At 41.5% G+C, this 13259-nt stretch overlaps 1 protein-coding gene across 2 annotated transcripts in view; it reads right to left on the reverse strand.

The window, feature by feature from the left end:
• WDR44 (WD repeat domain 44) overlaps positions 1 to 6411 on the reverse strand; it is a 76664-nt gene extending 70253 nt beyond the window's left edge. For both annotated transcript variants that reach the window (XM_078065092.1, XM_078065091.1), the window contains exon 1: positions 5909 to 6411. In XM_078065092.1, coding sequence (XP_077921218.1) covers positions 5909 to 5985 — 77 coding nt within the window. In that variant the 5' untranslated portion in view covers positions 5986 to 6411. The remainder of the gene's footprint in view (positions 1 to 5908) is intronic.
• Positions 6412 to 13259: the final 6848 nt, after the last annotated feature.

A 13259-nucleotide genomic window follows, 5' to 3' on the forward strand; every position in this document is an offset into this window, starting at 1 on the left:
TTGCCATCAGGTATGAGGCCCACATTATGTTTCATGTGCTTTTTCCTCAATTTTGAATCATGAGATGACAAACTAACACAAAGAGCACTCGGTTTGAAATAGGAGAATGGGGTTCTGCTTGAAGAGTAAGGAAAGCACCCAATTAAAGGTTTAGCTGTTTAGCTGAATAATATCCCACAGCTAAAAGAGAACAGACCTTGTGAAAGTTTGTAGAAATTAGTTTAGCTCTGGGTAGAAAAAAAGAAATGTAGGTTATTTATCAATTCAAGTTAGTTATCAGGAGGACATCATAAAGTACCTATAATTTTTGTTACTCTAAATTTTGTTTGCCCCCAAATTGCCATACTAAAACGGACTGCCCTACCTCCATGAATCACCAATTGACAGTTGGAGGACACTAAATTTAGAGCCTGAATTTACCTTATATGTAGGTTTCCCAACTTCAACATGTTACGTGGGTGTGATAAACAGCTTTTACAAATACATTTCTATCAATCCACAAAGCCAAAAGCAATCAACAATAATCCAGGATTTATAAATATAATCTGATTAAATGCCAACCCATGAACAGCCATTTTAAGGAATTTTTTCTAAAGTAACCCATATGGCAAAAACTTTTTTTATTGAAACTTGTATCAATTTTCACTTCAGAGGGAAATGTTTCTAATGCCTACATAAAGGGGCACCTGGGTAGCTCAGCTGGTTAAGCGACTGCCTTCCGCTCAGGTCATCCCAGGGTCCTGGGATCGAGCCCCACATCAGGCTCCTTGTTCATCAGGGAGCCTGCTTCTCCCTCTCTCTCTACTGTTCCCCCTGCTTGTGCTCTCTTGCTCTGTCAAATAAATAAATAAAATCTTTAAAAAATAATAATAATGCCTAAATAAAGTGAGAAGCTATGTTTTCAACAAAGGCGGCTATGCAACTTTTTGTTTTCAGACTGAACAATTCTTCAGGACAGTTTGATCTCAGTTCTCATGACTTAAAAATCAAGATTTCACCATTACTCCAATCTAAAATGATAGACTATTGGGGCAGCTGGCTGTCTCAGTCAGTGGAGCATGCAACTCTTGATCTCAGGGTCATGAGTTCAAGCCCCATGTTGGGCATGGAGCCTATTTAAAAAAAAAATGACAGACTGGGGTTCATACTAACTAGACTACTGAAACTGAACTAAATAACAATCACTATTCTTAGATCAACTATTCTGCCACCAGTTTTCATCCTCATTTGGAGAAAATTAGTGGGCAGAAGTTAGAATCCTAGACAGAACTGTCCATGTCCTCTGACAGCAACAAAATAGAATCACAGTAGATAGAAGACCATCTTAAGATCCCCACTAACAGAAGGAGGGGGGGAAGATCCCCACCAAAAGGGTAAGTGTCAGTAACCTAGAGCAGGGATAGCTAGCAATACTTTCCCTCCTTCCAGAGAAAAGGCAGCATGGTATAAATGAGGAATCAGGAGACTTGGGTTCTAGTTTCAAGTCTGCCACTAATCAGCAATGTGTTGACTTCCCCCCTCTGAGCCTAGGTTTCTCTTTCAGTTAAATGGGAGGGCTGATCCTTTCCTAAAAATGTCACCATTCTATCCATCCTTTCAAGGCCTCAAAAATATTTTGGCTGCCACTAAAAAAATAAAGAATGCTCAAAATGTCACATTTATTTTTATAACATGTTCTCACTGCCAACCTTTAGTATGTGTATGTATAATCCACACAAACTAGCAAGAGCATTCATCTCATATATAATTTACCCAGTAAACATTTAATTTAAAATCTATGGGTCTACGGGTACCTGGGTGGTTAAGCATCTGACTTTGGCTCAGGTCTCTATCTCAGGGTCCTGGGATTGGGTCCCTGCATCGAAATCCCTGCTCAGCGGGGAGTCTGCTTCTCTCTCTCCCCCTCTGCCCCTCCCCCCTCTTGTGCATGCATGCACGCACTCACTCTCTCAAATAAAATCTTTAAAAAATTTTTACAAATAAAATCTATGGACCTTAAAAAATAAATAAATAAATAAAATCTATGGGTCCTGAATCATGTACCAAATACCATCATTTGTTAAACTAAAAACTAAAAAAAAGGGCGCCTGGGTGGCTCAGTTGGTTAAGTGTCTGCCTTCGGCTCAGGTCATGATCCCATGGGTCTCCTTGCTCAGCGGGAAGCCTGCTTCTCTCTCTCTCCTTCTGCCGCTCCCCCTGCTTGTGCGAGCGCTCTCTCTCAAATAAATATTTAAAAAAACTTTTTAAATAAAAAATAAAAACTAAAAAAAAATATCATGGCAAGATTTCCCAAGAACAAAAACTTACCAATAAAAGCACTATTAAAGCTCAACACGATGAGAGACTTTTAGAGTTGGAAGAGTTCTCAGAGTGTAATCTCAATTTAAAGATGAGGAAATGAAATGACTCAGAGTCCAAGGCTTTTTTCTACTATACCACACTTCCTCCTCCCTTTCCTGCTTTATCAAAAGACAGCATAGTAGCAAAAAGAACACTAGACTGTGAAACTGACCTGGATTCTAGTCCTAATTGCCATTAATTTGCTGTGGCACCTTGGACAAGTCGCTTTCCCTCTTTAGGCTTTGGTTTTCACAATAATTTATATGCAGAAATTTAACTAGATGCCCCTTCTAGCTGTAACATTCTATGATCTTATTAAATTCCTATCTGTCAGGGCAACCCTCTTGGGTCCTCTCCCTCTTGGGAGCTTTGTACTCTCACTCAATATCGCTCAATAAACTTTGTTTTGCTGCCCACAAAAAAAAAAAAAAAATTCCTATCTGACAAAACAAAATAAACATTCCTGAAAGAGAAAAATGGGAATTTCTAGCCAAGAGAACTGAAAAGTGGGCTGCTAGTTTTAAATAGATGCATCAGTTCAATTCAGCAAGCTGGTCCTAAAGCATTTTACTCCAGAATCTCTACACACAAATGCATACACACAATGCGGGACAGCTATGATGTACTGGAAAAAAAATACTAGACTTGGAGTCTGAAGAACTGGCTTCAAATCCCAGTTCTGTCATTTACAAGCTGTGTCTCATAGGCCAATTCATTAACCTCTCTGAGCCAAAGGTTCCTCATATGTTAAAATGGAGAAAACAAGGAAATCTGACCTAATATATCAATCAAAAGAAAGCATTATAAATGTGGTATAAGGGACACCTGGGTGGCTCAGTCGGTGAAGCGTCTGCCTTCAAGCTCAGGTCATGATTGCAGGGTCCTGGGATCTTGTCCCGCATTTGCTCCCTGCTCTGCAGGAAGCCTGCTTCTCCCTCTTCCTCTGCTTGTGCTCTCTTGCTCTCTTGTTCTCTCTCAAATAAATAATAAAAAATCTTTTAAAAAATTAAAAAAAATAAACGTGGTAATATTGCAAAGCTGGGCGATTGGAGAAGATCTGCCACTGTGGAAAAGTAGGCTGTACTGGAATCAAGTCCTTCTATTTAAAAACTGGGCTGAGTTTGAACTTTCAAAGAGCAGAACAACAAAGCTGAAGACACCACTGGAGGGGAACAGAAGAAATAAATCAATTTTAGGAGACAGATTGTGTACTTGGATTCTGATTAACAAAACATATGAGATAACTTTCACCGCCTATCAGTTTACTACAATTTGATGAAAATGGTCTGTGTACTGTGGCACACCCAACAGCAAGGAACATTTCTTAAAGTTTGCAAACGCAGTCTGTTAACCTCTTAGAGTTTGTATGGTGTGCCACTCCGATTCATATCAAGGGACAGAAGATATTTCTGATGACCAGATATCTAGTGATAGCATCTGTTTCCATAAATCAAGATTTCTCACTGCATTTCTCTTCACGGTACCTTATGCAAAAGACAAAACCAGTCACAAAGAACATAGGAAATGTTAATGATACCAACCTTTATCAGTCCTCCCAGTACTGCTAGTTCTTTTCAGATGCAATTCTCCAGATGAATCTAATTCTCTTCCAAATCCGCTCCCCCCCTCCCCACTAATACAGAATGGAGCCATGAAATTCACAGACTGACACTATAGCTTTACCCACAGAGTTCAACAGGATTAGTATTTGGAGAGGTTGGAGAGGTCACAGTTAAAATTAGAAGGCAGGGTCCCAAGAGACGTTTTTACTTTTTCACCTACTATCAAAGGATCAAAGTGCTTGAGAAGCTCTATTATTCCACGAGCCAAGAAATGATTCTATCAATTCTATCAAAATGACTCATTGGGTTTAAATAAGTTAAATAGCTCCAAGTTCTGCATACTTCCTCCCAAAGTAACCATGGTGTGAAGTTAAATTTGTTAATTCCAAGAAAGGAAGAAGGGAATAGACATTTGGGTTCTTTCTCTGTGCCAGGTACTAGGCTGGCTAGACAATATACACTCCTGATATAACTGTCCTTCAAAAGTAAATGTTTCATTCATTGAAAGAAATAATATTCACATATTTCTAAACTGATTCCGATCATATACATAGATTGTTATTTCCTTCCCCCACTCCACATACACGTATACACTCAAAAGCACTAAAAGATTAGGTCTGTCATTTAACCTAAATCGACAGTTCACTACTTTGAGGGGAAAACCACAAAAACAAAATGTAATTTCAAGGGAATCCAATCTATTTGGAAATCCAAAAGTATTTTCAATCCTCTAACATCTAGCTATGAACTTGCTGAACTTGAAGGAGACTCAATGCCACCTCAAGATTGGCCACTGCCACCCAAAAATCTCATAATAGTGATAGGAAGGTTGGTGGAAACACATCTGCCATCTACCAACGTACATTTCTTTCTGATTTTGCTGCTATAACTTTTTTGGTATATTTTATATATAAAATATATTAGGTTTTAGAATGACTTCTAGAAAGTACAGATACTTTTCTTTGCATCAAACACGGTCTTTCTTCCAGGGGGTAAGTTTGGGAATTGTAGGCAGTTGAACTCCTGTAACCCTATTAGTGTCTACTTCCATTAGCATACAAATTCTACCAACTCTCAAGTTCTTACAGCATGAAAATATATTTCACTGCCTCTACTTCCACACAAGTCCGTAGAAGAGTTCGGCAAAATAGCTTCAAACCCTGTTTCAACTTTGAAAAGCGGAGGAGTGGGTAAGTAGAAGTCCAAGTCAAGCGAAGCATTCCAACTACTGCACTTCCTTACTCAGAATCTCATACTAATCATCACTAAAACATCTTGCAGAATTAGATAAATAACACAAAGCTGTGGCTCTCCTTCCAACCACCAGATTACTCAGCACTTGTTTGTATCTCTGTAGTTGGTTATGTACAACTGAGTCCGGCTACCCTTTTAGGATGGCATTCTCCCTAATGGTAAGGACCTTGTCTCCGGTTTCCTTTGCCTCACCGTAAGGTGCTATTTTAATAAAACACTGTTGATCTAGAGTACATCAGCTAGAGCACTTTCCTAAGTAAAATACCCAACCATTCCCCCGCTCCTTTTCTTTCTGTGCAACGAAGAGGACGGCACATAGTTACAGCTACCTCTGAAACGAATAGGTAAGTTAGCGGCAAAAGAAAAAGCCAATGGGAAACGCAATTTCTCCTGTTACTGCTCCTTTAATCTGTGGTCCACAGGGCCAAAACGGATGTTTCGAAGATAAAGCGCTGAACCCCACAAATACAAATCGCCAGCTCTCGGGCACGTAAGCTGTCCCACCTCGAAGAAAGCTGGACAGGACGAGAAAGGGGCTCCTTAGCCCCAGGGGCCGCTCACCAGGGAAAGGAGGGGGTTTGGCCCAGGTGGGCGATTCCCCCTCCCCCGACTGCCTCTGAAGTGCCCGAGTGAGACACAGAGGAGCAGCGGTGGCGGACACAGCGGGACCTGGGAGGGGTGCCGGGGGAAGGCACAGGGGAAGCCGGGGGACTGGAGCGCCCGGCTTCTGGGCCAGAGCTCCAGTTACTTACCCTACAGGGTAGCCGCCCCCTAGGTGCACATCTTCAGGGGCATCAAAGAATTCCTCGGTGTCGCTTTCCGACGCCATTTATAGGACACACCCGCGGGTGAGGGGGCCGGCGCCGCCTGCAGGGAGGGTGACTTTCGTCTCCTCCTCGTCGTCTTCCACCCCGGCGAGACCGTGGGGAGGTGGGTCCCAGGCGAGGAGAGGGACGGGGGAGACGATCTAGAGTGAGGAGCCGGTGAGGGGCAGGGGGCCGCCGTCAGCTGCCGGGCTGTGGGAATGACCGGCCGAGCGGCAGCCTGAGGAGCCGGCGGTGGGTCCAGCGACTGTTGCAGCCGCCGCTCCGGGCGATAGGTGTACAAGGAGAGTGAGAGAAGAGGCGGCGGCTCTCTGTGGGGGAGGGCGGGCGCGCAGACGACAGCAGCTCCAATTTCTCCCGCAGCAGCAATTACAGCAGCTGGGAGAGTCAGTTGCCCGCAAAATACCGACGCGCACTTAACCTCGCGAGATTTCGGGAGGGGCCGGTTAAAGCGTGGGCGGGGCGACGAGGAGGCGGGGGCGGTTCCAGAGCGGCAGCGCTCAGATTTCTTCTACCCGAGAGGCCTATCAAAACGGCGCAAGCGCGTTGAAGGCGTTCGGTGAAGGCCGGAAGTAGCCCAGGAGGGTGGAGCCTACAACCTGCGCAGGAGCGGCGTGGTGCCTTAGATCTGAGCGAGCGAGCCCGACGTAGGTGGGGTCTGGCTGATTGTCTTACCTCTAGTTCTGCTGCTCCAAAGAGAGGCATCTTCAGAGGGATGGTTTTGAGTCTGCTTTTTTCCCTTGAGAGGAAATGCTGTCGGGAAGCATTGGCGCTGTGGTTTACATTTACTTACGTCGTCTTAATTTATCCAAGCCCGGAATATCCCACCCTAGGGCAGAGGCAGGTCCACCTCCTCGAGTGTTACGGGAATAACTCGTCCTATTTACTACAGGATCTCTAATTGAGATCCCTAAATACGCTCCTGCCGGCCAGAGGGTGGGGTCCGTGAGAGATACGTGGGCAGTATGCCAGTTCCATGAAGTAATGATGGATTTATTGCCGGAGCGGAGCCAGCATAAGGCCTCCAGTTACTCTTTCTCTACAAATATTTGTTGCTGCCCACACTTAATGTGAGAGAAATTCTTACAGACTGGCCAAGATGCGGATCAGTCCATGGTAAATATATATTGAACAGATACCGTTGCAAAACTAAGAGCTAGTAACTTAATTCTGACCCTTGATTGCCCTATGTCCAGTGATGAAAATACAAAAGTACTTTTTTTTTAAAGATTTTATTTATTTGACAGAGACACAGCGAGAGAGGGATCACAAGCAGGGGGAGTGGGAGAGGGAGAACCATGCTTCCCGCTGAGCAAGGAGCCCGACGTGGGGCTCGATGTGGGGCTCGATCCCAGGACTCTGGGATCATGACCTGAGCTGAAGGCGATGCTTAACGACTGAGCCACCCAGGCGCCCCACAAAAGTACTTTTTGAAAGACCAAGATGTTCTTTCTTACCGGATCATTCACCACCAGGGTGTTAACATTGACTTTCTGTATGATCGCTGAATCACATTTGTTTCCCATTGAAGTCATGACAGGAAGGCTCTCAGAACTGTTTGCTCAGCCTCAACTACTGCTCAGGATGGCAGCAGGAAAGACTGGATCGGGTCTGGGCACTTGGCCTCAGAGGCTAAAATGAAGTTCTAAATTTTCTCCTTGTAAAGCAACCAGGAAAAGACCTGGCGTTGTCTGGTGTACCTGAGTAAAACCAAATGCCATATACTGTAACTTCTGTAACATCCCAGGGAATTAAGGGGAAACACTGCATGTTCAAATATGGTAATATTTTTTTTGCAGCAAACCATATAATTATTCATATGGAGTAAATGAATAGCAGTGAATAGCCTCATTCAGTTCAGGTCAGATAGTACTGCCAAATAAGTTTAGGTTAGGTCAATTTGACTGGCAAATAAGTTACTAAAAATACAAAACAAAATTTTTAGTTTCCAGAGCCTTTTGGATTTCAAAATTGCAGACAAGTGATTTCTGGGTCCTTGTGTCCTTTTGTCACAATCTAGTAATTATTAGCTTTTATGTATTTTAACCATGTTAATTTCCCAGGTATAAAACTGTATCTCCAATACTAACTTTTTATTTTTGTTGATCACTAGAAAAGATATGCTTTTTTTCCTTATGGATTATGAAAAGATAAAAGTAGACAAACTACCTGAATTTATTCTCTTCCTAGTCATCTAATAGTGAATTTATGTTTGCCTTAAAAATTAAGTTTGGTGTTGGGGTGCCTGACTGGTTCAGTTGGTAGAGCATGTGGCTCTTGATCTTGGGGTCCTGAGTTTGAGCCTCACGTTGGGCATAGAGATTATTTTTAAAAAAAAAGAAAGAAAGATGAATAAGATAATTTAGTTCCTGTCTTCCAGGAGCTCACAATCTAGCAACAGATCCAAATATGGATTCCTAATTTGGTGCCTTTTTTTCACTATACCATATCACCTTTCTTGAATCTTTTTTTTTTTTTCTCTCTTGGACCTTTTAAGGTACCTTAAACGTTATGCTTAGAAAAAATCAAAGTGGAGAAATGATAAGCAGAAAACATTTTAGAGCTATTAAAGTTGTCTGTTTAAATGCTTTTATCAGTTATGTGAGGAAGTGAGTTTCTGGTAACATCAAAACACATGTGTACTGAGTGTCGTAATTTTTTTTTAAGATTTTATTTATTTATTTGCCAGAGAGAGAGCCAGGTGCCCCTACACACGTGACAGTCTTGTCACTGATGTTCCCAGTGATTACCCTTGAGGTTGGAGCACAATTGGCTCCGAGTATACTGCCAGTTTGTATTATTCCTGCCAAGTGAAGAGAGCAAGCATCCCACAGACAAATTGTTCCATACACTGACTGTGACTTGTCGCCTTTGTAACTCCTAAGTAGAGTTTATGCTGTGCAGATAAGGAGACAGAAAAAGTTTCCTGAAACCCACTTTAGCCTTAGACCTGGGTAGTTTTTGAAGCCACTAGGAATGAGCCGGGTGGGAAACGGTTTTATCCTCATTCTTATCTAGATGTATGATTTTGTGGCATTATACAATTCTGTTGTGAAACTAATTCAAATAACCATTTAATATGCATGTACTTTCAGTTCTGGGGTACCCTAGAAAGTAGTATCCTATGGACCAAACATCGGCAAAATTTTCTGTAAAGAGCCTGGTAGTAAACATTTTAGGCTTTGTGGGCCATACAGTCTCTGTCCTAATTGCTCAACTCTGCCCTAAAAGCAGACATACAATACATAGACAGCTAGGCCTGGCTGTATTCCAATAAGACTTTACAGTAGCCCTCCTTTATCCATGGGGAATATGTCCCAGGACCCCCACTGAAACTGAACCCCGCAGTGCCTGAAACTACAGAGAGTACCAAACCCTATATATACTATGTTTTTTCCTCTACACACATACCTATAATAAAGTTTAATTTATAAATTAGGCTCAGTAGAAGATTAACAATAACAATACAGTAGTATAATTATAACAACATACTGGTAATAAAAGTTATGTGAATGTGGTCTATCTCAAAATATCTTATTGCTCTGTACTCACCCTTCTTCTTGTGGTGATATGAAATGATAAAATGCCTATGTGATGAGATAAAGGGAGGTAAATGATGTAGGTGTTCTGATGTACTGTTAGATGACACGTCAGAAGGAGGAGCATCTGCTTCTGAACCACAGTTGATCTTGGGCAACTGAAACTGCAGAAAGCGAAACCATAGATAAGGGGGAATTGTATTTACAAAAACAGACAGTGGGACGGATTTGTCCAGTGAACCATAATTTGCCTACCCCGGCTTTGGACCAATAGCCTCCAATTTTTTTTAACGGTGTCTTGGGGCAGTCTCTGGACCCTCAGGGACCTGAACTATTCCTGCTTCAGCTGCAGCAGTTATTCTTTTAATGATAAGTAGACTTTTGCCGGAAATTAGGTTTGATTAAAAAGTTTCATTTCTAATAAGGAGAAAAGCTTTAAAACTACTCCCTTGGACTAAACCTAAAACCTGCTGCTTTAAAAATTTAGATGATTCGGGCAAAGCATCTTTTAAAATGATGACACGGGGTGGAGAGAGGTGGCTGGCTTACTTAGTGGAGTATGTGACTCTTGATCTCAGGGTTGTGAGTTCAAGCCCCACACTGGGTGTAGAGATTACTTAAAAATAAAATCTTAAAAAATTTATGAGGGGCGCCTGGGTGGCTCAGTGGGTTGAGCATCCAACTCTTGGTTTGGGCTCAGGTCATGATCTCAGGCTTATGGGATCAAGTCACATGTCAAGCCCCTGCCCTTCCCCCAACTCGTGCTCTCTTTCTCTCTCTAAATACATAAATCTTTTTAAAAAATATTATGACATGTTGGGACGCCTGGGTGGCTCAGTCGGTTAAGCGTCTGCCTTCGGCTCGGGTCATGATCCCAGGGTCCTGGGATCGAGTCCCACATCGGGCTCCTGGCTCAGCGGGGAGCCTGCTTCTCCCTCTCCCTCTGCCTCTCTCCCTGCTCATGCTCTCTCTCTCTCTATCTCTGTGTCTCAAATGAATAAATAAAATCTTTAAAAAAAAAAAAAAAAGACTGTCACGTGTGTAGGCTTTTGTTACAAACAACAGCTAAAGTGATAACTCAGGGAAAAACTTTTTATATACGAAGTCAGAGGATTTGAGATACAATATTGACATGAACTGATTTAATATTGCAATCTCTGGGAGAGTTTTTATAGATTTTGAAGTATCAGAATCCATAAAAGAAAATCATTCTGAACTGGCCAAAATTTCTCAGGACCAAGCTAAAATTCTGTAATCATCAACCTTCAATTATGTTTGAAAGGTCAGCTGTGTTCCAGATTATGATGGTAAATATTTAAAAACTCATTTCTATTTGGCTTTGGAATCTTTATATCTTTTTTAGGTCCATACCACCTTCTTAATGATGTTTTCTCGATATTAATATTAAAATGAATTTTCAATCTCTGAGCACACAAGAACTGAAAGTAGAGAAAGAGAGTCTAGAAATTTGTTAAGAGAGGCAGAAAAAAAAAAAAAAAGATGCAGAAAAGCCAGCTTGGGATTTAAATTGTCTTACTATTATGTAGTAGAATACTAAGTAGCCATGTATTACTGTTCAGGACTCTGGAATAAAACTAACTGGGATTATCTTAAACAAAACAAAACAAAACAAAAAAAAGGAATTTATTCATTTGCATAATCAAATATAGACTGCTATAACACTTGTCTGTTCCTTTGTGATTAATGTATTGGAGAAGAATTTGAGCATAAAGCGAATTTTGCATTCGCTTAAGTGTGATTTTTGTCAGCCAGAAGCACTAGGTGAAAGCAGAAAAGTACACCCAGCTGAATCAAGTCACATAGGAATGCACAAAATACACACATATCTGCCTCAGACAACCACCAGCTACCTCAGTTCATTGTGTGTGTTTTGAGTCACACCCATCCATATCTAAGCGTTAGAACTTTCCTTCAGAATCTGATTTCAGATAACCCTCCTTCTACCACTTCACAATAACTCACAAGCTACAAGTCCTCTGATACCCATTTCCACAAGCAAACTTCAGGTCTTTTTCAAAATAAAGTGCTCTATGTGTTTCATTATTTATGTGTTTATTTCATAACCATTTAATAGGTATAAAACTCGGCCACTACCGTTTTTATTAGGTTTGTATGTTTTTGTGTATGTGTCACCGACAAAGGTTTTGGTTTGGGTTTTTTGGGGGTTTTTTAGAACAGTTAGGTGTTATTCAGTTTTCAGAGCACATGTTTTCTTGGTATGTTTTTTTAAAAATTGTTTTATTTGAGTGTTACGTTAGTTTAAGGTGTACAATATAGTGACTTCACATCTCTATATACAAAGTTTTTTTAAAAATGTTTTTTATTTATTTACTTAAGAGAGAGAGAGAGCGCTAGAGAGAAAGAGAATGAGCAGGGGGGAGGAGCAGAGGGAGAGGGAGAAGCAGACTCCCTGCTGAGCAGGGAGCCCGACTGATGTGGAGCTCGGTCCCAGGACCCCGAGATCATGACCTGAACTGAAGGCAGATGCTTCACCAACTGAGCCACCCAGGTGCCCTGTCTATACACAAAGTTTTTGAATGGTGTACTCCTAGCCACATTTTCCACATAAACCCTGGGGTTTTTACTGAACAACTTTGTGTAGTGGAGTGATTTTTAGGAAAGCAAATGTTACCACATGGCAGCTCTGACTGTAGTCCAGATGAAGTAGCTTTAGGTATGGCTGGATCCAGGGTCCAATATATCAGTACTCTCTCTTTCCTTGCCATCTCTCATCTTTGCTTATCTCTGCTTCTTTTTGTGATGTGGCTTCAATTTTCCTATCACAGACAGCTTCCTTCTTGAAGTCAGTGAAGAGGGCTGCAGGCATTAGTTTATAATGTCCTAATAATTCTCAATCCCAAAGGAAGTGAGACTTTTTTTGTCCCAGTAGTGGTATATTAAGTCTTAGAGATGATGTTGATTGGCCTTAGGAAATTCCTCTAGCTAAGGGCATAGAGAACTCTTGTCAGGCCTAGGCCAGCTGATTCCCTGCTACACACCAAGGAGGGAGAGACTACTGTGAGTATCTTTCTCACTAGGACCACATGGAATATGCAATGGCTGTTTTTTCCAAAAGAGGGCTACTAGCAGACAGGAACAATGTGCTAACCACAGTTAATAATGGTTCAGTCTCTGTATTCATTGACATGACAAAAGCTCACGATGTGTTAAATGAAAACAGATGTTATGAAATACTGCATGTGGAATAATCCCATTTATGTAAAATCATTTATCTATGTATATGTGTATATAAGCATAGAGAATTCTGGAAGAATGTTTAGAAATGATTGATGATGATGGTCTTTGGCTGCTGATTAAAATAATAAGAAATGTGTACCTTATTTATACCTTCATATAATGATTGAGTTTTCTACAGTGAGTGTATATTACTTTTTGTTTTTATTTTTTTATTTTTTAAGATTTTACTTTTAAGTAATCTCTACACCCAAAGCAGGGCTTGAATTCACAACCTCGAGATCAAGAGTCATATGCTCCCCTGACTGAGGCAGCCAGGTGCTCCATATTACTTTTTAAATGAGGGAAAATAGGGGCTCCTGGGTGGCTCAGTCAGTTGGGCATCTGCCTTCAGCTCGGGTCATGACCCCAGGGTCCTGGGATCGAGCCCCACGTTGGGCTCCCTGCTCAGCAGTGGAGTCTGCTTCTCCCTTTCTCTCTCCCTGCTCATGCTCTCTCTCTCTCTCAAATAAATAAATAAATAA

Source organism: Halichoerus grypus, chromosome X (genome assembly GCF_964656455.1).
Source record: "Halichoerus grypus chromosome X, mHalGry1.hap1.1, whole genome shotgun sequence".
In the NCBI taxonomy this organism is placed as follows: Eukaryota; Metazoa; Chordata; class Mammalia; order Carnivora; family Phocidae; genus Halichoerus; species Halichoerus grypus.